The sequence below is a fragment of the Trichosurus vulpecula genome, chromosome 7 (genome assembly GCF_011100635.1).
Source record: "Trichosurus vulpecula isolate mTriVul1 chromosome 7, mTriVul1.pri, whole genome shotgun sequence".
Classification (NCBI taxonomy): domain Eukaryota; kingdom Metazoa; phylum Chordata; class Mammalia; order Diprotodontia; family Phalangeridae; genus Trichosurus; species Trichosurus vulpecula.
The window spans coordinates 226,465,580-226,490,990 of record NC_050579.1 but is presented as its reverse complement, the minus strand read 5'-3'; the positions used below and the strand labels follow the sequence as shown (position 1 = coordinate 226,490,990).

The following is a 25,411-nucleotide window of genomic DNA, read 5'->3' as shown; positions in this document are numbered from 1 at the left end:
ATTTAGCTAGTTTATAGATACATACACGTATGCACATATACATATGAAACATTTCCCATTCTAGTAAGAATTTACCTTAATAGGTTTGGGTTTTTGTTTGGTTTTGGTTTTTCTCTTGATTTTGCAGGTTTGGTAAATGAAGGAACAAAAGTAGGGTAATAGGAAATTGGAAGGTGAAAGAAACATTGGCAAACTTTAACACTTTTCACACTAGTAGATCTCATTAGCATCAATGGGTATGACAATTCTAGAGCATCTGGATAGAGCAGTGGATGGAACACTGGGTATATAGTCAGGAAGACTTGAGTTTAAGTCCACCCTTATTAGCTGTGTGACCCTGGGCAAGTTGCTTACCTTCTGTTTGCCTCATTTTCCTCAACAGTAAAATAGGTATGATAATAATAATACCTACAGTACCTGGCACATAGTAGGCACTTTATAAATGCTTATTTCTTTCCCTTAGAGCTGGAAGGGACCTCAGATCATCTCATCCAACTCCCTTATTTTACAGATAAGGAAACTGAGGCCCAATTATCTAAGATGATATTTGAAACCAAGACTTCTAACTTTCAGAGGTAGTGTTCTTCCAAATTTCCATTGATAGTGATCTGGCATCATTGAAAAAATCTTAACATAATCACTTGCTGATTCTGGCTTGGTGGTGAAACTTAAATATTTAAAGTTTGTCATGTTTATCTTTAAGAAATTTTAAAAATACATAAGAAGCCAGATACTGTGTAATCTGAATGAAAATACCCTGGGGCTAACAGGACTTATATTGTGGCAGAAAGTTGATATCCTTCCTTTTTTTTTTTTTTTTCTAAAATAAGAGTTTCTGATAGAAAAATGCAAAAAAAAAAAAGAAGAAGAAGCTTTTTTTAGAAAGTAGAGAACACAAACTTCTTTTGTTTCCTCTCACTTAGGAAGTCTTTTGGTGGATTTTTCCATGCCTTAGAGAGACATCAATAGTTTCCTTTATGAACCTATCCTAGTAATTGCCTCTAGTCAGGATATAGACCACAGGAAAAATGTGGTGTGTTGGGTTTGTTTTTTTTTTTTTTTTTTGAGGTTCTGTAAGATGTTGAGTTTAGGATCACAATTTTTCCATCAGTTTCACTAAACCTATAGGAAATACAAATTACTTTGCCTAACTGAATCACCTAAGTTTTTTTTTTTTGTTTTTGGTAGCATTTGAGTTCTAAGCTTTTTCCCTCCCTCCCTCCCTCCCAACCCCGCACTAGAAAAGGCCAGCATGTGACATGGGTACATATAGATGATAGATACATAGATATAGATATATGATATATGATATGTGAAACTATACAATACATAGTTCCATATATCAGTTCTTTCTGTGGAAGTGGATAGCTTCTTCCTTCATAGGCCCTGTGTAGCTGATTGGAGTACTTATAATACTCAGAATAACTTTGTCGCTCACAGCTAGTCTTTGAACAATATTGCTGTTCCTATTTACAATGTTCCCTTGGTTCTGCTTTTCTCACTCTTCATTATTTCATGCAAGTCTTTCCATGTTTTCCTAAAGTCAACCTGCTTATTATTTCTTACAGCAGAGTAGTATTCCATCACAATTATAAACCGCAACTAATTCAGTCATTCTCCAGTTGATAATCATCCTCTCAATTTCCAGTTCTTTGCTACCACAAAGAGAGCTGCTGTAAATGTTTTAGAACATAGGAGTTCTTTTCCGTTTTCCTGATCTCCTTGGGAAACAGACCCAATAATGGTGTTGCTGGGTCAAAGGTATACACAGTTTCATAACTCTTGGGGCATGATTCCAGATTGCTGTCCAAAATGGTTGGATCAGTTCACAGTTCCACCAACAGTGTATTAGTGTTCCCAAAGCTTCCACGTCCCCTCCAGCATTTGTCATTACTAACTTTGTTTTTATGTATTTTTGAAGACTGTACAGAGTCCAGAGACCTTAAATTACTTATCTTTCAGATGGTTTATTTGTATATTTTTAGCAACAGCTTAAAGTTTAATAAATACACTTACCAAATTTGCTTTTGCATAGTTGAGTCTCCTGCACAAGGAAAGTAAATGTTTATACATTAAGAGTTGGGGAGAATGATCAGGAACTGTTGTGATCATCCTCCTCTAGTGGACATTCCTACATTATGACACTTCTAATAATGTTTTGTTTTTGTTTTTGCTTTCCCATCAGTATTTATTATATTCTTACATACTTTTGCATTAACCAAGAAAGTAGAATTTCCTAGAATGGACAGTCCATTTTTAAAAAATTTGATAACCTGGCAAACAACTGCATATCCTGGGTCCTTGGGTGGTTCTTTGAAAGAAATGGAAAGTGACAGTTTTATTAGACAAAAAGTTAGAATTGGAGAATAACATCTTTATTTCCTAATGAAATTACTTACTCTTGCTGTTTGGAGGTAATTGAATTAAGACATTTATTGTTAGCAAGTTGAAAAGGCATTTGTGAGAGTATGGGAGTTAGAAAGCCCTTACAGTTCAATTTAAACTTTAATCTGGGTGGTAGATTAACTCTGATGGTCATTGTGACGCAGTCCCCATATCCTGCCCCATTATGCATTCTGTCTGTGTTTCATATCATCTGTATAATAGATTTTCAAGAGTGGAAGGGAAAAAAAAGTCTTTTCTTTTCGACTCTAGATTGGTGGGTGTTGCAGTCTCACTGTGTTCTCTGTGCGTGACAACAGATTAACCCGAATACCCTCAGAAGTTTCACAAGCAAGTGAACTTCATGTCCTAGACGTCGCTGGAAATAGGTAAGCAATTTCTTGGTTGGTTTGTTTGGAAGTGATGCATACACATATATAAATGTCTCTGTGTGTGTGTGTGTGTGTGTGTGTGTGTGTATAAAATGTGGGTGCACAAATAGCATATGTACAGTTAAAAGGCTGAGTGAAAAGCTGTGTGGTATAGTGCATAGGAAACAATCAATTAATAAACATTTATTAAATACCTACTATGTGCCAGGCACTATGCTAAGCACAAAAAGAGGCAAAAGATAGTCCTTGCCCTCAAGGAGCTTACAGTGTAATGCTAGCATCAGATTCAGGAAGATTTTGGTTCTGTTACTTCCTTTGACACATACTGGCTGTGTTACTTCACCAATCAGTATCCCCACAGACAACTCTCTTAAGACTTTCAGAGCAGATGCAGGTTTGCATTGACAGAGGGAATTTTCTACTAATGGATTCCCTACACTGATGAAATCACAGGTCTAGTAAAAAAAATGATTATTATTCATCTCATTTTCTATATTTATCTTTTTTTTGCTGTTAACCCTTTTCTCCTTTTATAGAACATAGGTCAGGACTGTACTGGACAGATTATGGAGAACCCATAGTAAGGTTGTCATATCCATCAATCAATGAACAAGCATTATTAAACTCCTACTGTGTGCCTACAGTGTGATACTGGGCAACTCACACAACCTTTTAGGGCTCTAGTCAACTCTCTAAGACTTTAAGTCACAGAGAATGGGCCGACCTCATTGGTAGAGGAAATTTTCTCGTCTGAGGGTTCCCTCGTTTAAGTGATATCATAGTTCTAGTCCCTATTCCTGGAGAAGGAAATGGCAAACCACTCCACTGTCTTTGGCAAAAAACCCCATATAGGGTCACAAAGAGTAGGAGATGCCTGAATGACTCAACAAGAAGAAGTCCCTCTTCCACAACCAATGTGCCATGTACTGTGCTAGGCACTGGGAATTCAATGACAAGCATCCCTACATGACGGGAGAGATTGACTCTCAGTAGAGAAAGGTATAAGTTCATTCTCTGCATGTGACCAGGGTAGGGCCCATTAAAATTTAAAATACCCCCATCTAAAAATGATGCCTGAGAAGGAGACAGTGTGTTGTGATGGAAAGAATAGTGGCCTGGCAGTCAGGAGATCTAATACTGGTTTTGCCACTAACTAGCCATATGATGTGAAATGAAACACTTAATCATTATGAAGATCCATTTCCCCTTGTGTAAAATGAGAGGGTTAAATTTTTCTTTCAATTTCACTACCTGTTACATCATGCCTCCAAACATTGCCAGCACTGATCCTTCCATCTTTCAGGGCTTTGGAGAGTTAGAGTAGCTTAGAATGTCCAGTCTCACTTGGTCTTTCTATCATTCTGTACAACTCCCCGCACCCTGCCCCTTCCTCAACCCACCTACTCAGAATATGAGCTATTTGAGAGCAGGGACCATGTTTGTCTTTCCTGACATACCCAACTCTGAACGCAGTACCGGGCGCATAGTAGGTGCTTATATTTTTATTGAATTAATTAATTTTTTATTTATTATTTAATTAATTTAGGAAGCATTTTAAAGACTGAATTGGTGGGTAAATAGTTAATGCTACCATTGCTGTAGAGTTCAGAATGAATACTGAGCAATTGGGAGTGTAACATCCCAAGGTCTGTGCCAAGGCCAAAATGAATAAAATGTCCCCTTAGATCAGGTGGGAGTAGGAAAATTGTGCTGGTCAGGCTTGGGAGCTTGTAAATGGTTTAAATCAGTGACCACCAACAATCTGGACTGATTTTCAACATTGTAGTAGTGTTGCTAGGGCGTTTCTCACAAGGCTAAATACCAGGCCGGCCTACTTGAGTCCTGTAGAGAGTCATTCTAGGAGTGGTATTTGAACATTATTCACTTTCCCTAATGGATTTAAGACAGCAGAACTAAACAAAAAGAGCCAAACTACTCTGGGACCCAAAGGTGAATCAGTGGAACCAATCCAAGTTCAGAAGATGTGAAGTAAATTCTTTTTTTTTTTTTTTTCAAGAACATCAGCTTACCTCCCATTAAGTAAATTCTTCAACACCACTAACTGATAGTCCTTGATTATCTGGGAACTGGTTGGCTTCCTTCCTGAGGAGTATTGAATGCTTGGACAAAGGATGGGATGGGGCCCATCTGGAATGGGCAGCAACCAGCTTCCTGTCCTCATACCCCAAATAGTCAAAACAAAGCAGTTTGGGCCCCAGCCTTCTTCATGTGCATGGCCATAGATGAGACTGTGTAAACCTTTCTTCGGAAAGGAAGCTGTTTCAACTGTCAGAAATGGTTTGCATATGAATAGGGCTCTGTTTCCAACTTACACAAGAAGTGAAAGTTTATATTTTTATGATTCCTAGACTGGTACAGGAAAGACCAGTTAAAAAATTTAGTTATATATCTGTCCATTAGCCAATTGTATTCACACTGCCTGTGCATTAGCAACACAATCTGAGGCAATTAAAAATTTTAATTACAGCTTATTTTATGTGCTCCAATAGAAACTAGTAAAATGCATGAGCTTGTAGAAATACTTCACTGCGGGAGGTCTAATGAAGCACACCCAGCAATTTCTGCCTCCTCTCACAAGCATATAAAAATGTGAAATTGCAGTGAGGACAGTGCCTGTGACATAGATTCCAAAAGCTTCCCTCCCAAGAGTTTCAGATTCATATGGGAATAATAGAGGCATTGAGTCAGGATGCCAATAAATGGGCCACTTTACCCCTCCTCGGTATGTGATGTACAACAAGACCAAAAAAATTGTGAGAGACAGAGTGGCTGTAGTGGATTGAGTCAGAAAAACCCCTGACACATGGTGGTTCTGTGACCCTGGCTGAGTCACTTGACCCCTTGAGAAGACAGGTTCAAATCCCATCTCTTGACCCTGGGCTTCATAGGATCATAGTTATCAATCTGGGAGGGACTTCAGAAGATGTCTGGTCCAGCTCCCTCATTTTTAAACAGATGATTCCTAGAGAATTTACATGACTTGCTCAAAGTCACCCAGGTCCACTAGGGCAGGATTTGAACCTAGGTCCTCTGACTCCAAGTCTGGTGATTTTTCCACTTTCTCACAAGATGAAGACGGTGAACTAGATAGATTCCGAGACCTCACCAGGTCCAGTTCCATGATCCGGTCAATAACCCAGGTGAAGAAAAGTTGCTGATCTGTATTAGTGGTGGGAATTTCCATATGTAAGAGTTCCCTACACCAATAAAATCAGAGGTCAGACCGCAAAGTAGAAGGTAGCAAGCTCCAAAAGGAAATCAAGGGCTGTTTTGTTAGCTGTACCTAGCTGGTGAGAAGAATCCCTCTTAATTCTTTAGCTAGTATTTATATAGTGCATTAAGATTTGCAGAGTGATTTACATATATAGTTATCTAATTTGATCACCCCCCAAAAAATGCTATTTGCAGATTGGCAAATCCTCTTTGCCATTTAATTTACATATCGTTGGTATTTTATTTGGTCTAAACAACAACCTTGAGGGGTAGATGTTATTAACATCCCCATTTTACAGATAAGGAAACTGAGGTAGACAGATGTTAAGTGACTCGCTCGGGGTCACACAGATAATAAGTGTCTGAGTTAAGATTTGAACTCAGGTCTTCCTGACTCCAGGGCCAGCACTGTCTCCACTGTACCACCTAGCTGGCCCTTCCTTCCTTCCTTCCTTCCTTCCTTCCTTCCTTCCTTCCTTCCTTCCTTCCTTCCTTCCTTCCTCTCCCTCTTTCTCTTCCTTCCTTTCTTTCTCATATATTTATTCTCTTCCTTCCCTGCCCCTTCCTCATTGAAAAATACAAAATAATAAAAAATAAAGCCCTAATAACCAATATGGATAGTTTAGCAAAAAACACAACTAAATCCACAACTAAAAATCTCATTCTGAATTTTAAGTCCATCACCTCTCTCTCTGGCTGTCTCTTCTGTACAACATCAAAACCTGGTTATGATCGTAATGCAATATAAAGAGTTATACCTTCATAATTTACAATGAAGAACCTGCAGTGCTCTACTTCTTCAATTGTGTAGTTAAGATGCCTATCTTTTGGCTTCTTCCTCACTATTTAGGCCCATAAGACTAAACGTGTAAGAGCTCTTCGAGATCACTTAGTTTAAGAGATCACTTAGTTTAGATCATTTTACTTCATTTTACTGAAGAAGAAACCGAGGCCCACAGAGAAATAGTTTACTCAGGGTCCAGGTAGTAAGTGTCAGAGGTGGAACTGCATGCCAGGTCTTCTGACTCCTCAGCCAAAGTTCTTTACAGTTACAGATAACATAAGACGGTGCATGATTCATTGCTAGATAAATTTCATAGAAATTTTTTCTTCAGTTTTTTTTTTTTTAAAGGAAGAAGGTTTTAGGTTGGTGGTGGGGCATAGTTGTTCAAGTATGAAGAAGGACCCTTGTTCAAAGCCTGACTCTGGCGCTTACTGGCACTGTGATCTTAGGCAAGTCATGTAACAGCCCTCCCCCTGACCCCCCAGACCCCAGTTTCTTCTTCTGTATTCTAAGTGGGTTGCTGAGGATGGCCTCTGCAGTTCCTTCCAGCTCTACTTCTCTGACCCTAAAATTTCTAAGTTCTGTCCTTCATTTGAATTACTCTTTAATAAACTTGTGTATTAGTGTTGATGAAAAAGACCCAGTTTGTAAGAAATTCTTGCTAAGAGGGAAAGGACAGCATGTGTAGGTGGTGGATGCCAGGGCCTTCAGTGCTTGGGGGTGAAACATACAAAAGAATAGGGATGTGGCTAAACCTGTGTTTTCATTGGTATAGGGTTACTCCTTCTGTCAAGAAAATTGACACCTTCTCTGCAACTTATAGTCTTAGAGAGTTTTCTAAAGCAGGGGTCGGCAGACTTTTTCTATAAAGAGCCAGAAGCAAATATCTTAGAGTTTACAGGCTGAGGAACAAAATCAAGAATGTTATGTAGGTACTTATATAACGAGAGAGAATAAATTTTCACAAATTTTTATTGATGAAATTCAAAATATAGTAAAAATCATAACTGGATATAATTTTTAGTAATACAGGCCTACTACTTTTTGGTGGGATAGTATTTCACTTAATTGGGGTTCAGAGCTAGTGTTCCTTATCATCAAATCGATTGCAAATATTCCTCTGTTAATGCTCATCTGTAATGAAATTTTACATAGTTCGTCTTTGAATATGTCTTTCACATAGATAGGTACTGCCAAAAACTGATCTCAGTCTATGAGCATATGGTTTTAATTGAACTCATTCATTGCTTAGAAGGCATTTATAGAATTCAATTAGACTCTTCTCTTGAAATTTGACTTCGATCATGTCATCACAATGGAGATTAATTGCTTCCGTTTGAAGATTAGGTAGAAGCTCCTCAATTGCAGAATTGAATAGATTTTGAAATATGAAAGTTTTTCTTGTGCTTGCATCAAGGTCTGGAAAATGCTGCTGGAACTGTAGTTTGAGTTTGGCAAACAGATATGCTGTAAATTTGTGTGGGAATGGAGATCTTACTTATTGTTTTAACTTTTTACAGCGTATAAAGCAGCTTGACATCACTTGTGAGTCAAACAACATCAGCTGTCATTGAATAGACTTTATTACAGTTTAAGTTTCACATATCAGTGTGGTTTTGCCTTTAATTTTAGGTTGAAATTCATTTAGAAACATTATTAAGTCTGCAGCAAAAACTAATTTACCAAGTCATTCAGGATTTCATAATAGCGTGTGGGGACAGTTCTCATTCAGAAAAATTTCAGTCTTGGGCCTGAGCTCAAAAAAATCAAAATAAACTCTTTCCCCCCTTCTATTCATTTCTTTCTTTCTTTTCTTTTCTTTTTTGACATGATGGGTGTATACTTGGTACTAAGAAGAAAACAAAAGGTCACAGTATAAGAGGAATGTGTGGCACTCAAAACACTGTTGAGTTCTAACTGCATCACAGATTTGTAGTCACATATGGTCTCGGCAACAACTACTTCATTCTGCTGTCATAGTGCAAAAGCAGCCATAGACAAAATCTAAACAAATGACCATGGTGGTAGTTCCAATACAACTTTATTTATGGACACTGAAATTTACATTTCATATAATTTTCATTTCACAAAATAGTCTTCTTTTGTTTTTTTTTTTCAACCATTTAAAAATGTAAAAACCATTCTTAGCTCATAGGCTATACAAAAAAGGGCAGCTGGACAGTTTGCTGACTCCTAGTCTAGAGCTCTGCAAAGTTAAGTGACCCACCCAGAGACACATAACCAATGTGTGTGTAAGGCACATTTTTGAACTTGGGTCTTCCAGGCTCCCAGTCCATCTCTATCCACTGTACATCATGGCCTGTCATATAAAGTATGCCATTTTAAAATTAAATCAATATTATATGGTTTATGGACTACATAAGGAAAGGCTGATGTCCCTTGGCCTATTTTCTATGTAGTAACGAGGAGGGGAAGGCTCTGAGAAACAGTCTTGTGTATTTTTTTCCTCTCCCAAACCACACACGGCGAATCGGTAGGAGAGCCAGACTTAACATGGAAAGGGCCTGTGCCCAGACTGTCAATGAACATTGCCTTTCTTTTTCCATCCACCACCACTGGGATTACTTCTGCCCACAAGATACTTGCAAATAAGCTTGTGTGTATTGTTTACTTGGCTCTCTTCTAACTGCCCTCAAGCTGGTACTCTGATTCTTTGCAGGAGGACTGGTGGGTGATTCACCCTAGTCATTAGTGTCAGACTGGAGTTACACACAATTATTGTAAAATCTGCTTTTCTAAAGAGGCTATTGCCATACAGTTCCATGGTGGATGTGGGTTTCAGACTTACAACTGATTAGCAGCCCTTTTCCAGTCTTCTTAAGCCTTTTATGTGAGTTTTGAGGTGAAATTCATTGTTTCTTCTTAGCTAGCTTGAGATAGTTTTCCCTTTTTCAAGTTACGTATTTTCCCACCAAAATACTTCTCCAGTGCCTCATTGTGGCATGGGAGTAATATGGGTTTTTCCAGATTTTCAGGGACTATACCAGTAAAATATAAGCTCGCTGCCAGTCTGGAAAGACCCTGACAACAGACTACATCTGTTTTCTAAAGAGCAGCCTAGTTATGTATAGAGAATCTCATGACTAGTAGGTCATTGTTGTTGGCAGAAATGGGAACATAATGTAAGATGCAAAGTATAATGCAGATTTTAGATTGTGTCAGCACTGATTGAATTCTTCCTCATTAAAATGTAAACTCCCTGAGGGCAAGGACTGTTTCAATGTTGTCTTTGTAACCTTAGCACTTAGCACAGCTCCTGGCACACAGTAGGCTCTTGATAAATGCTTTTTGATTGATTGACTTATGGTACTCTAAATGTTCAGTGCCCAACTAATTCACACATTACTGGATAAATTAAAACATAACTATATTGACATTTTAATTATAAATGAAACCATAAAGAAATTGTAACAATCAAAAAATGACTCACAGATTCTTCTTGGAGAGGTAAATAAGGCATGTCAGAGGTGGTTTCCTTTGTGTCCCCAAGAGTAACAGCTTAATACAATGGTAAGAGTTTTGGTTCTGGAGTCAGAAGATCTGGGTCCAAGTCCCTATTCTATTGCTTACTACTTTTATGATGTCAAGCAAACCACTTAATCTTCCTTCATTTGTAAAGTGAGATTGGAATTGATGATCTTTGAGGTCCCTTCCAACCCAGGGTCTTTAATCCTTTAAAGCATCATTTCATTGGCTCCTTGGTCATTTCACCTTGAAGTTCTTATGGTAAATATAAACAAAAGGACCAACATGAATATAATCTCAAATAAAGCAATGGTATCTGTTCCCTAGCATGATGGCCCATGCTTGTAATAGTTGCTACCAGGGAGGCCAAGGCTGCGGGATAGCTTGAGCTCAGGAGTTCTGAGATGGAGTAGGTTAAGCCAATTAAATGTCAACACTAAATCCAGTAGCAATATGGTAAATCCCCAGGAGGAAGGAAGAGTAGTGTCATCGGGCCAAACCAGTCTAGGTCAGAAACAGAGCAGGTCAAAGCTTCCATGACAGTCATTAGGAGGATCAGGCCCATGAGTGACCTTACCCAGTCTATAGTAATAATGATAATATTCCTCAAACTAAGTCACCATTTTCATACCGAAGTCATCAAGTATCAGGTGACAAGGATCAATGGAAATTATGTTAGAACATTATTGTTCAGAAACAAGGTAAGAAGTAGACTAAAGGCTGATAGTCTGCTGAGACTTCTCCTACTTAAATATGAATACATTCTTCTGGAGGAGACTTAAAGTTTAATGAGGGAGAACATTACCAACAAAAGTGAAATTTATTATCATGATAGGAAATGAGAGCTGATTAATGCAGGAGTCATTTCTGAATCAGCCTTCTTCAGATCATTGACTCATTAGAACAAAGGTAAACATCTGACCTGTACCAGAAAAAAGAATGAAGATCTGGAAGGTGATTCCATAGGACAGTTGGAACAGCTCCTACCCAGCCTATTCAAGAAAACAAGCAACTGATAACAAAAAATGGGAAATGGAAAAAAGAAAAGACATCAATTTGAGCTAATTCCATTTCCTCCTAAAGTTAATTGCCATAAGTGTGACCAAAAGATAGTAGAAAACTGCCTGAATGGATAAAAGACAGGTGACTAGCAATATAAGAACTCACAAAAATACTATCTGTAGCATATCATGTCTTCAGACAGTTATCTGAAAAGTTATAGAAAATATGATTCCTTTTTTATTAAATATTTTATTTTTTCTAATTATATATAAACACAATTTTTAACATTAATGTTTTTAAAATTTTGAGTTCTGAATTCTCTCCCTCCCTCCCTCACCTCCACATCATTGAGAAGGCAAGCAATCCGATACAGGTTATACATGTGCAGCTATACAAAGCATATTTCCATATTAGTCATGTTGTGAAAGAAAACATAGACCAAAAACAACAACAAAACAACCCAGAAATACTAAAGTAAAAAGTATGCTTCGATTTATATTCAGACTCCCATCAGTTCTTTCTCTGGAGGCAGATAGCATTTTTTTTATTATAAGTCCTTTGGAAATGTCTTGGATCATTGTATTATTGAGAATAGCTAAGTCATTCACAGTTGATCCTCATACAGTACTGCTGTTACTATGTACGGTGTTCTTGGTTCTGTTTAGTTCACTTTGCATCAGTTCATGTAAGTTTTACCGAGTTTTTCTGAAAGCATTCTGCTCATAATTTCTTACAACACAATAGTATTCCCTCAAAGGGGCACCTAGGTGGCATAATGGATAGAGCACCAGTCAGGAGTGAGGAGGACCTGAGTTCACATCTGGCCTCAGACACTTTGTAGCTATGTAACCCTGAGCAAGTCACTTAACTCTAGTTTGCCTCAGTTTCCTCATCTGTAAAATGAGCTGGAGAAGGAAATGGCAAAACACTCTAGTATCTTTGCCAAGAAAACCCCAAATGAAGTCATGGGAAGTTAGAATGACTCAGAGGAGATTTTATCAAAATCATATACCACAATTTGTTCAGCCATTTCCCAATTGATGAGAGCTGCTACAAATACTTTCATACATATATGTTCTTTTCTTTTTCCTTTGATGTCTTTGGGATGCAGACCTAGTAGTGGTCAAGATTCCTTTTTTAAAATTATTATTTTTCTTAAAACTTACCACTTACTTGAGAGAATAAATTATAGTCCTCAGTTCTGTCCTTGAGCATAGTCTGTCTCACATGCATGTACAGAGGGTCATGCAAGTTTACTTGATAGATGGCTGCAATTACAGAGGTAACTTTGTTCATTAACTCTCAAACAAGGAATGGAGCAGAAATCAAGTGAGATTGTATTTGTAAAGTGTTTAGCACAGTCTCTGGGTACATTGTAGGCACTTAACATTTACTCCATTGCATTCCAAATACATACTCATTAAAGATGTTTGCCTCTGTCATGGAGGATGTCCCAAATGAACTTCAAATAGATGAGAGATTCACCTTAAATCATTGGTGTCAAATTCAAATAAGAAGGGATTCCTGTACACCCTATACTGACTTAGAAAACTACTAATTAGTATTATCTATGTTGTATAGTATTTTATTTTTTAAACACTTCCTAATTATAATCTGGTTCAGACTTCACTGGGGAGTTTTACTGTACTAGGAAGTTTGACATGACTTTTGACACTGTTGCTTCTAAGAATGATGTTCTAATTGCATCAAGCGTAGTGACTCTCTAATCAAATTCAAGGCCATTCAAAAAAGACCAATATAGGGAGATAGCAAATGAATGAAGAATGCCTGTTGTCTAGGCTATGACATGTATCTAGATGAGCTGTTGACATACTCTGCCCCGATGCTGTCAGTGGTCGTGATAGCAATCACAAAACCATTTTGGACAAACACTGTAGATGGACAATGAATGGTGTCTAGAACTGAATTGGACAATGAGAGGTGGTTGAATTGCATTAGGAAATTGCATAATGCTATCAGCAATTCTAAACTATTACAATAGCCGAGCCTACCTTTTTTAAGCACCAGTATTCTTCTAGTGATGCCCTATATGGCTACAAGTGGTAAGATACTGCACTCTCCAAAAAGTCAAAATTATAGTTGTCCCAAAGGAACAGAGATACATGATGGATATAAGGCTGCAGTTGATAGCCAATGTTTCATAAAAGAAGTGATATAAAGTAGATAACCTAGGAAATTTCTGATTGTAATAGGAGTTGAATAGACAGAGTGCTACATGGTACCCCCAGAATATCAGAAGACCTAGAGAAAGGCCTCCAGCATGTTGACTAAATAGATTGTTTATGGATGATCTTTGGAAAGGCATGGGCAAGAGTTGCACAGGATGAATATGCCATCGTTTTTATCTTCAATCAATACCCATATCGTTAAGATCACAATTCCATTAAACTGTTTAATTTTTATCTGTGTAATACAGAAAGATATATTTAATTTTTATAATTAAAATGGTGGAGGGGAGGACTGTTGTTCTTTTTCCTAAGACCTTGTAGTTTTCAGCAGTCTGGAAAATGATAGGATATAATAGACCCTCTGTTTCGGGTACAGCATCAGAAGTAGTCTTTAAAGCAAAACAAAGAACAATCGTACAAAATAGTGATTGGCACCAAAAATAACTGTTCCTTCTTACTGAGCAAAATAAGGAAAGATTTTCATGTACTTTAAGTGTTTGTGCTTTTTTAAAGGAAGATATTTAAGTAAATGTGGAATAACCTTTACTGGACTAATTAGGAATAGTTTGATTTATATAAGTCATTTGACAACCTTATATAACTAATACCTTGGGAAAACTTTCCAAAAATGTTATAGACATCCTTATGGATATTTTCTCTTTTAAAATCTATTTCTCACTATCTCTTATCCACCTATCATTTGCTCAACTTCTACTTTTAAAAATATCACTATTAGTAGGCATTTAATTTTAAGTAGTGTCATTTTTTAAAATTTCTGCATTTTTCCCTTTTTTCTCAAATGATTTCTTAAACTTTTCATGCTTTTCTTTGTTCAGAATAATTGTATAGAATATTATAGAAAACTTTACAGAAAACAAAACAAAACAACATAGTTGCCACCACATGAATATAAAGGTCTAGTTGCTTACTCTGAGGGCTCATGATTCAAAGCTAGTTTTAGTGACTACATATTATATCTGAATGGTCAAGAAAGATGGATTACAACAATCCATCAGTGAGAATTCCTGTTGTATATTAATTAAATCTCTGTGAATGTTCACTGAGAAATAGGTTAGACTTGTAGCAAAAGTAGGAGCCCTATTAATACCTACTTATCAAAACTCCACATTAGAGATGTGAGGGAGCACGTTTGTTTGTTTGAAATATAGTGAGTGGAGTCTATCATTTTCCTCTTTTTTTTTTTTTAGAGGAAAATAAACTATTTCCAAAGGAGCTTAGCAAGAAAGAACAATTCTTTCTTGTTCACCTTCAGTCCTTTTTCAAGAGTGTGGAAGATTATTGGGGTGACAACCTTGTTAACTTTTGAAAGAAGTACTATGACTAGTCAGGAAGCAGTGTGGTCCAATGGGAAATTCTCGAGCTGTGAAGTCACTGGACCTCCTGGATTCAAATTTCACCTCTGATACTTGCTTACTACCTGATATACCCCGAGGAAGTCACTTAATATCCTGGCCGTCAGTTTCCTCATGTGTAAAAATGAAGGGCTTGATCTAAGTGGTTTCTGAGATTCTTTCTGGCTCTAGAGCTATGATTCCCCTCACCACTTCCACTGTGATTCTTAATTTTAAAACACGGATCCATCCTTCTGTTTGAAAGAAATGTTTGACCAAGTAGTTTCTTGCCATAAATTCCCTGACTCTTATGATTTACACTTATGCCTTTGGAGTTTCTTTACTCATTCAAAATAGATGATTTGTAGAGTAGTTGGAGGCCTGGAGGTTTCCACTATATTAGTTTTCAAAATGTATTGTGTCTTACGGGGGGTAGGAGGGGGAGTGGTGCAGCTAGGTGGCACAGTGAGTAGAGCACCCTCCCTGGAGTCGAGGACCTGAGTTCAAATCCAACCTCGGACACTTGACACATTTACTAGCTGTGTGACCTTGGGCAAGTCACTTAACCCAATTGCCCTCCCTTCCCCCCTTCAAAAAAGAGAGAGAGAGAGGGAGAGAAAGAGAGAGTTCATTTATCAGTTAGCCCTGATTTGAGTGAATAGGTATAACTGGTTTGCTGTTGTTTCCCAGAACTGGTGCACACACATATGTGTTTGTTAGACTGAGAGTGAAGATTTATTTCTAGTTCTCATTGTCCCATGAATTGTATGTGTGCTCTTGGGCAAGTTATATTACTTCTGGATCTCAGTTGCCTTATATGTAAAAAAAAAAAAATGGGGCTGGGTGGTAGTTTAAATGAGCAAATGAATGAGAAAAGCGCTTATTTAGTGCTTACTATGTAAAAAGCACTTTGCTAAATGCAGAGGATACAAATGAAAAAGTAAGATAGTTCTTGCTTTCTGGATGATCTTTGTTTATTTCTTAAAATAAAATGTTTTATTGATTTTCCCACCTCCCATTTTTGATACTGCTGCCATTTCCCCAATGACTTTTCCCCAGTAGAATCCTCCTTTGTAAAAAAGACAGAAGATTATTTTCAAAGACACTTGCAGCTCTAAAATTCTTTGAGTGTATTTATGAGGGCTATGTGTAGTCAACTATGCCCTAAAATATGAGACAAGAGAGTTTACCTGAGATTACTCTAAAATGCAGACAATTGAAACTGTGAAGTGGTTAATGGAAACTTTGCCCTTAATATATGTTCAAATACTTGTTTCAATAGCTACTTCTAAACCACGTGTTAATAAGTCGGGCTAAGACACATCACCCCTCATTATCTTTCATTTTTGCTTGATGCTGTAAGGGAGGGGCAGTGAGAAAAGGACCAAGACCAGAAGCTTTCTGAAGCCACTTATGCCGAAGCTGCTGACATTTATTCTACCATTAAGATGTTCCTTCTCTAGACAGAAACTCCCATAAGAAGTTTGGGACTTTACTTCTAGGCCACCCCACCTTTCCCTTCCCTTCTCTCCCCTTGCTCCCTCTTCCCTTTTCTTCTCCTCCTCCTCCTCAATAGGCATTTATTAGGTATTCACTATGTGCAAGGTGCTGTGCTAAGTCCTAGGAATACAGAGAAAGGTACAAACATAGTCCCTATCCTCAAGGAGCTACCATTCTAATGGAAGAGACAACATGCAGACAACTCCATATGTGTGTATGTGGTTATGTATGTATGTATACACACATGTGTACATATTTAATGTAAATGGGAGCTAGTCTCAGTGAGGAGAAAATAGCAGTGGAGGCAGGGAGGGGAGATAGGAAGGGGTTTAGGAAGCTCTCTGTGTGGCATTTGAGCTGAATCTTGAAAGAATCTAGGAGGGAGAACATGTCAGGCATGGGGGACAGACAGTGAGCAGGCACAGTTGGGAGAGAGAGTGTTGTCTTCTCTTCCCTTTCCTTTTCTATCTTCTTCTTTCTACTCTTCACTTTCCTTTTCTCCTTCTTTTCTCTTTCCTTCTCTGTCTTCCCTCTTCCTTTCTGCCCATTTCTTCCACCTTTCTCTTGACTTCCTTCCTATCTCCTTTCCCATCCCATTTCCTCCCCTCTCCTTTCCTTTCTATTTTTCTTCCCACTCCTTTTCCATTCTTCTTTTTTCTCTTCCTTTCCTTTCCCTCTTTCCCCTTCCTTCCCCCTCCCCCCATCTTTTCTCTCGTACCTCCTTTTTCCTTTCCTCATTTGCCTTTCCCCCTTTCCATTGCCTTCTTCCCTCATCCTTCCTTTAGCAACTTCTATGGCAAGACTTATAAGTCTGGCTGAATCTCCTCTTTCTTTGCTCTTGTCATGAGTTGCTGATGAGCTCTGAAATAGCTCAGAGGTGGGTGGAAAGTTGAGCAAAAGCTTCTGTAGATAACCACCTAGGGAGGCTCTAACCCTGAATAATTGGGCCAGTACTCCATCTTTGTTCCAGTGTTTATTAAGGAAGCTTGGATTGAAGGCTTCTCCTTACTCATGGGAAGCTCACGGAGTGGCCCTCTGCTTGTTTTTGTTTTAACTATTAGGAGTTGCTTAAAATAATTGGTTAAAATGAAAGTCATAACTTCAGTGTTTCCTTTAAATCAGATTACTGCATCTGCCTTTATCCCTGACTAACTTGAAGTTGAAGGCTTTGTGGCTGTCTGACAACCAATCCCAGCCCCTGCTTACGTTCCAGACAGACACTGACCATGAAACAGGAGAAAAGATTCTAACTTGTGTTTTACTTCCTCAACTGCCTTCTGAACCTACTTGCCAAGGTAAATATAATTTAAGCATCATTTCCACATTGTCACAGGACTGAGTAGGATGTGAGAGGTTAACAGGCTGAACATCCTGCTTCATCCTGTAGTACCCTTCCAACATCTGGGTCTAGTGGGGTGTATAATCTCAGGTGTTCTTCTGGGGTAAGTCCTACCTTCTCTGAAATACATCTCTTACCTGCTTGCTAATGCCTGAAATTCTCTAAATGGAGGATAAAGACTTTCATTCTGGTATTAGAGATGAAGTTTAAAAAAAAAATGTGACTCTCCCTAGGAGATATTACCTGGTGACAAATTAATACCAGAGCAGGTTTTGGTAGGGGAAAACTTGAGAGTACTGAGCCCAGAAGAGGATTAAGATAGAATAAATATTTTAAAGTGAACTGGAACCTCCCAGAGCCACCTTTTTTTAAAAACATTTTTGCATAGGGCCTACTTTACTTCTGTCAACTTAGTCATATGGGCTTCTTATAAATTTAGGGGAGTCGGGAGCTATGGCACATATCTGTAATCTCTGCTAATGGATATTGAGGTTGGTGGATTGCTTGATCTTGGTAGTTCTGAGCTGCAGTGGGCAAAGCCCTTTAGTTTCAGCTCCAATATGATTACCTCCTGGTTGCCTCAAGAGGGGAGAATTGGTCCGTGTCAGAAACAGGACAGGTCAAAGCTCATGGGCCAAGAAATTGCTATTATTCTTTCAGGCTGGTGCAACAGGGAGACCGAGTCTCAGATAATAAGATTACAACAGATAACTCAGATAATAACAACTTAAAGGAAAGAAATTAGATAGTATATATCCTGAAAGAAAGGCATAGTATCTGATATCCACGTATCTAGGGCAGCACACGTTGTCCTAAGAGATTTTACTGAGTTAGCACTCAGCTGGTGACATTAAGCACAGAATTTAGTGAACATATGAAGAATTATGGATTGTTTGGTGTCCTAGACTTGGAGTCACTGTGGTACAGTGGATACACACCAGAGGAGTCAAAGGATTTGGTTTCAGTTCTTGATGCTGCTCCATATTACCTGTATTACCTTTGGCAAGTCACTTACTATTTTTGGGCTCCTGTTTTCTCATCTGTAAAATGAAAGCATCAGACTTGATGATTTCGAAGGTCTCTTCTCCCTCTAAAGCCCATGGTCCTATGAGTCAGTATCTCATTTTCTGCTAAAACACTTCATGGCCATCTGGCCTTGAGCAAGTTAATTAACCTCTTAGTTTCCTTGTCTGTAACATAGGGATAATAGGAGACAATTTGCAATACCAAAGTCCCAGTATTATTGTGAGAAAACCTTTTTTTTTTTTAAATTATAAAGGACCATACAAATATGATATAATTCTAAGAGTGAGGCGGCAGTCCTTGCCTACTAAATTAGTCTTAATTTCTAATGATAACTGAACAGTTGAGAAGGTGCTTTGTCTTCCATTCAGGAGTTATTTGCCATTTCAGTTAATGATTTGAAACCTGTTTTCCTTTACACTGGTTGGCCTTTTGAGTTGAGTCCAATGAGGAATGTAATGAATGTGTGGAAGGCAGTGACTGCCTGAGTTGAAAAGCTTTTGGTTTAATGTGCTTTTTTGTCATCCCCACAGAGAACTTGCCCCGCTGTGGGGCACTGGAAAGCTTAGTCAATGAAATGTCAGATGAAACATGGAACGAACGGGCAGTCAACAGAGTCAGTGCAATCCGATTTGTAGAAGACGAAAGAGATGAAGAAGATAATGAAATGGTATGTTGTTCAAATGAACAGTATCCCTCAGTTCATGTGGAGGCTCAAAGCTGGAAGCTAAGTGGCTAATAAGCCACTTCCCCTATTTTAAAACAGTATCATTCATTTGGGGGTTTGGCAGTCATTTTTAGGGAACAGCTACAGTCTACCATTTTTTTCATGATGTGTTTTGATTTTTCTGTTCTCAACACTACAGCGTTGGTTTGTAAAATGGTAAATAAGGTTAAGCATTCTATGTAAAAAGGATTTCAGGTTATTTTTATTTTAATTTCGATTTTTTGCTTATTTCACCCTTCCTAGCACTTCCATTTGGGTTTTGATTTCCCCTACAGCTCCCAACAAATGATAAGCCCTTTTTAATGTTCTCCAGGTAGCCTAGACCATCTGGAAACAGTGCAGTCTTATTCCATTAATCCTGCCTCCTGTCAAGCCAAGTGCCTCTCTCTCCTTTCTGTGACCAATTTGCCTTCGCTGTAGTACAGAGTGTTCATAATTATGGTTGAATTGGCACCTTACTGACTACTCAGTAAAATAAATAAATTGCATTGAAAAGCTCCTGTTACCTATATTTATGCCCAATGGAATCACCATTTAAGAGTTATTAGCAGTATGTGAATCTGCCCTTCTGCATGGATTGGCTTTGCCTTCATCACTGCATCATTGCTTTTTGTTCAGTGAGGTCTGAAGAAACAGTGTTCTGAGGGAGGGGAGTGGATGGGAAGACAAGGGGAAAGGAATAAGTATTATATAATTATACGTAGCACCTACTATGGTGGACACTGTGTTAAGTGCTTTACAAATATTATCTCATTTGTTCTTTTCAACAACCCTGTTATTACCCCCATTTTACAGTTAAGGAAACTGAAGTAAACAGCAGTTAAATGACGTGCCCAAGATCACATAACTAGTGTCTGCGGTTGGACTTGAATTCAAGTCTTCTTACTCCAGGCCCCTTGCTGTCTCTACTGTACCACGTAGATGCCTTTGAGGACCTAGAACCCATAGATGGCTAGTGACAATTTTTGAGTTCTTTTTTGGGTGCTTGGTCATATTCTTTATTATAAAATGAAGATCATAAATTCAGTAAGAAAAAAGTATAAGACTTGGGTTATGGATGATGAATTGAGATAACAGCCAAAAGAAAATAATTCTTTAACATGTTATCTTTATCTTATGATTGTCTAGGTCAGTAACTGTTTTATTAATGGCATCTTCTTTTCCAATAGCCCCCTTTTAGTGTTACTTTAAATCCCAGCGGTGGGATTTAAATAAATTAACAACCAGTTCTCCACAGAACTGAGCCGAAGCACTGCGGCCACTGTGACCACTGACATGGTGGGAGCAGGCCCCACCCCCGCTAACAACCAGTTTGCCGAACTCAACCTAAAATTAGGTACTGGTTCTGCCTAACTGGTGCGAACCGGCTGAATCCCACCTCTGCTTTAACCCGCATCTGGCTATTCAGAGGTATTGTCCTGTAGTGGATAGAGAGCTAGCCTCAAGGCCAAGAGGACTTGGGTTCAAGTCCTCTCTCTGACATGTACTGACTGTGTGAATGAGTCAAGCCAAACCACTCAACCTCTCCATGATGTAGAGAGCGCTCTAAAAGTTGCAAAGAAAGTGCCGGTCAGTATTGATAGGAAGAGTATGCTCATACAGGAACCTTATATATCCTTATATATGAAATTATAGGTCTATTCCCTATCTGTCTGGCTGAGATTACCAGCTTCCAGGAAATACCCTTTAAAGGTCATTGCTGCTGTTCTTACTGGAGCTAAAAAAAAGTATGTTAAAATGTTATTTCAAGTACCTGTATAGAAAGAATCCATTTCTCATACCATTTTGCATAATTTTTAGTTCTGTGGCCTTGTTCATATAATCTTTATTGGTAAGTGACCCAGTAGATTGCTGGGCCTGAAGTCAGGAAGACTCTTCTTTCTGAGTTCAAATCTGGGCTCAGATACTTACTAGCTGTGTGACCCTGGGCAAGTCACTCAGCCCTATTTGCCTCATTTTCCTCATCTGTCAAATGAGCTGGAGAAGGGAAATAGCAAACCACTCCCAACATCTTTGCCAAGAAAACCCTAAATGGGGTCGCAAACCATCTGACGTGACTGAATGATGACTGAACAACAATATGTAAGATTGTTTCATAGGTATAAACAGTTCCTCACTTTAGGTAATCCAGCACATTCTTAATTTGAGTCTGAAAAAAAAATTGCAACTGACAGTATAAAAAATGAATTCCTTTCATCTTTCCCCATCGGAAGTCTAAGGAAGGATGAGAGGCCAAACCCCATAAAGTACCATAATTTTTAATTAGAAGCATTTCCTCCTCTAAAGAATTCTTTTCTCACTCTTCCTCCCATTACTCTCATCTCAGTCAATGATTTTACTGAGAAAACTTTTCTCTAGTTTTGAAAATGCATTCAGCATGTATATCTGAGCACCCACTCTATTAGATCCTCTAGGCCACTTGATTCTTCTTCCCCCCTCACTAGTGACTTTTTAACATCTCTTTTGTTCTTTCAGCAAACTTTTCTTAACTAGTGACTGGTCCACATTCCTGTCTTCCATTAATTGTCAGAAAGTCGATGATAAATACAGATAGTGGTGAACGGGGTGGGACTGCATTTCATTTCACTCTTAAGTAGTATTCTCTGAGGAGCTGATATTTGGTATGTTATAAAAAGTTACTGATATTTTTTGTTTTTGTATCACCCAGATTTCTCTCTGTCTCCCTTCCCATTCTTAGGGAGCTCCCTGTTTTAACACATGACTAAAAAGGAGGGGAAAAAAGTCTAGCAAAATTAACCAGTGCTTAAAAAAAGTATGGTATCTTATGCAGTGTTCCATATCCATAGACCTCCTCTTCCTCTTCGAAGAAGGCTAGGAAGTGCCTTTCATACCTCTCCTTTAAGGCCAAACTTTGCCATTATAATTTCACAATGTTCAGTTTTGATTGTTTTGTCATTCTTTTGATTTTTTTAAAAAATATTTAAATGCAAGTGCCTTAAAAATGTGCTTTGTTTTTTTTTTTTTAAGAAACTGAAATAAAGACAAAAACAGTCCCTCTGCTGTTTGTTTTTTAGAGAACACTCCTAAGGCGAGCCACTCCACACCCAGGAGAGTTGAAGAGTATGAAAAAGACAGTGGAGAATTTACGGAATGATATGAATGCTGCTAAAGGACTGGATTCCAACAAAAATGAGGTCAATAATACCTTTGACAGAGTGACCACTTCTGTGTAGAGCTTCACCTCCAAGTTTTTACCTCCTGTGTCTTCCCCTGCTGTTGAAATGGTCCTGTCTTCCGAGGAATCTCATCCAGCCCTTTGTCTTAACCAGATCCTGACCCATCATCTCCTTGTACCGCCTCTTGGAGGGTGCTGCTGTCTCGAAGGAAGTGCCTTATACTAACTAGTTGTGGCACCAGTAATCTCCAGATAATATATTTTTAATGGATTTTTGGTCACTTTTAGTGAGTAGAATACACTACTGTACAACCTCACTTGTCGTTGTCCTATGTTGGGAGAAGGCGGGATTTTGATCCTCTCTCCTACAGTGCTGGGATATTTTAGACCCAGGTATACTCGGACCTACTGATGAGACCTATAGTTTTATGTGAAAAAAAAAATACTTTTTTAAACATTTTTTGGCAGCTCAGATGGTGTAAATTTTAAAATTTTGTATAGGCATTTCATAAGAAAATTATGTATTTCTTTTTCTGTTGTTATTTTATCTGGAAAACGGTACATATTTTACTATTTGTGGGGGGAAAAAGACAGTCCTGAAGTATTCATTTGTATCTGTACCACCCAGTTGTGCCTTACTGTGTGTCCTGTTGTATGTCAAACCAGTGCTAAACAGTGGCATCCCTAAGCAATGAGATTAGCTAGGGGGAAATGCACGTTTTTAGCCATGTGTCTTAAATTGGCAATCTGCTTGGGTCCTTTTTTTTTTTTAACCAACAAGAGGGTAGGGATCTATCAAGAGGGACTCCTCAATTGTACATGGTATCTGTTTGATCATCTGAGAGATGAACCCACAGGACTAAACTTCTTCTGCATGATTACTTACACTTTAAAATTTTACACGAAGACAGTGTCTTAATTGTTCTAATGCAGTGGATTTGCTCCTGCTGGTGAGATTTGCACCATTTGTGTAAAAGAGAATGGAATAGGAAGCACAGTAGGAGACTGGTTCAGAGCACATTAGGAGAACAAGTAAATGTACCACAGAGGAAAGCATGATGCTATTGAAAATAGCTTTAGAGGTTTTATATCCAGATATAAAACCATAATAAAGCAGAAACCTTATAAATATATAAGAGCAGCAATGGTGTCATTATGAGTGCAATTTAATTTGAAAATCGAATTTGTTGGGAAAGGTAACAAAATGCCACAAAAAATGTTGAATAAAATAGCAAGTTGTATTTTGAGGCAGGCAGAGGTAGGAAAGAGACGTGTGTGTATGTATGTGTGTGTATATGTGTGTAAGTGTGTGCTTTTGTCTGTTATTTTCTACAGTGGGTGTGAAGGTGATGAATATTTTGGCCATAACAATTTGTAAAATGGCTTATAACAAGAGGTTGTGATGTGCATCACTCACCTTGATGAAATCATAGCCTTTTGGAAGAATGGAAGGGTGTGTTATTTTTGCAAGGGCGTGGGGGATGGGGAGAGGGAAAGGCAAATAATATGGACTAAAATTGAGGTGAAAATGAATGCTGCAAATTGCTAAAAGTGGTCAGTGGAATGAAGTCATCTCACTAACGAAGTCAACTCACCCTGGATGATGACACCTAAGACTTTTTTGCATGAATGTATCAAGGAGTGTTTTTTAGTGGGCGGCAGTTTTCTCACAGAAGATTTATTTGGTTTTGTTCTTATAAAAAGCCATTTTTCTGTATCTAAGACGCATGTGGTTTGGAGTTAGGCACCTTTGGGAGCTGCTGACCTGACTGCCTGTGAGTAATAACGCACCAGTTAATGCTCATTTTAATGCATGGTCTCTGGGTAGTAGGGGCATGTGACTTCAGTTTTCTGTTGTACTAACTGACCCATGTGGATTCTAATCTTGGATTCTTTAGCAATCTTGTTCCAGCTAATCAGATGAAATGATAATTTTCTTCTCCCATAAATTCCCTTATTATTTAATCTGCCTTTATAAAGGTCTTTAAAAAAACAACTAGGTATTTTTTGAATTTCATGTACTCTGGCAAAGAGGTTACTAGCCATTTCTGCACCGTACTCTTGGAAAAGGTTTGGAGCTTCTGCATTGCTGTGTACAATGCCATCCCCTACTTGTTTCCACTTTTACTTCCAGTGGATGAATAGAAATTATTGGTCGAATGCAAGTAGACAGCTCGTATTTTGGCTTATATGTTTGAAAATCTGTAAGAATGATGTCATAAGCATGTTGTTTTTCATCAACTGATGAATTTATTTAAAAAGAAAAATCATTTTAATTCCAAAGTTATTTTGTTTGTTTTGTTTTTTAATAAAAAACACCCCTCTATTCTTTACTACTCATTGAGTCACGACTACAGTAGAATGGAGAAAGATGAGATCCTTCTGTTGTTTATATTTAAACTTTCCAGACATTTTTATGTTGTACTGTCTTTATCTTCTGTCCTGCTGGGAGGGAAAAGTCCAGATCTACACAGGTAAAAATTTAGTTGGTCTGTGGCTGTGACTGTCTATAGTGTGAGGAGCTGAAAGCCCTTGGAACAATTTTTAAAAAAAATTAAAATAGAATATGTAGTAGTCAACCAGGCAAGATTATAAGGGAAACATTCTTCCTTAGATGACATACAATAGATAGTGAATCTTAAGGATGTAAGGCAGGATTGAGAGCTGGTGACTGCTTTTATTGACTTTGACCAGAATGCCAAAGACTCCCAACCTCTTGTTAGTTCAGACTGTTATGTAGCAGTTTCAATGATCATTCTGTCTCTTTAGCATTTCCTACAGGAAGAGGAAGAGCAATAATATGTGGCTTAAAATGCTTCCTGGTTTTGTATAGGTGAAAGGTGTGAGCAACCAGAAAAGAGGCTA

The 25,411-nt window shown here is 38.2% G+C and overlaps 1 protein-coding gene across 2 annotated transcripts in view; it reads left to right on the top strand.

The window, feature by feature from the left end:
* The window catches only part of LRRC1 (leucine rich repeat containing 1), a 184,148-nt gene extending 161,105 nt beyond the window's left edge, over nucleotides 1-23,043 (top strand). For both annotated transcript variants that reach the window (XM_036767575.1, XM_036767576.1), the window contains exons 11-14: nucleotides 2,656-2,771; nucleotides 17,444-17,616; nucleotides 19,217-19,353; nucleotides 22,446-23,043. In XM_036767575.1, the coding sequence (XP_036623470.1) occupies nucleotides 2,656-2,771; nucleotides 17,444-17,616; nucleotides 19,217-19,353; nucleotides 22,446-22,604 (585 nt within the window). In that variant the 3' untranslated portion in view covers nucleotides 22,605-23,043. The remainder of the gene's footprint in view (nucleotides 1-2,655; nucleotides 2,772-17,443; nucleotides 17,617-19,216; nucleotides 19,354-22,445) is intronic.
* Nucleotides 23,044-25,411: the final 2,368 nt, after the last annotated feature.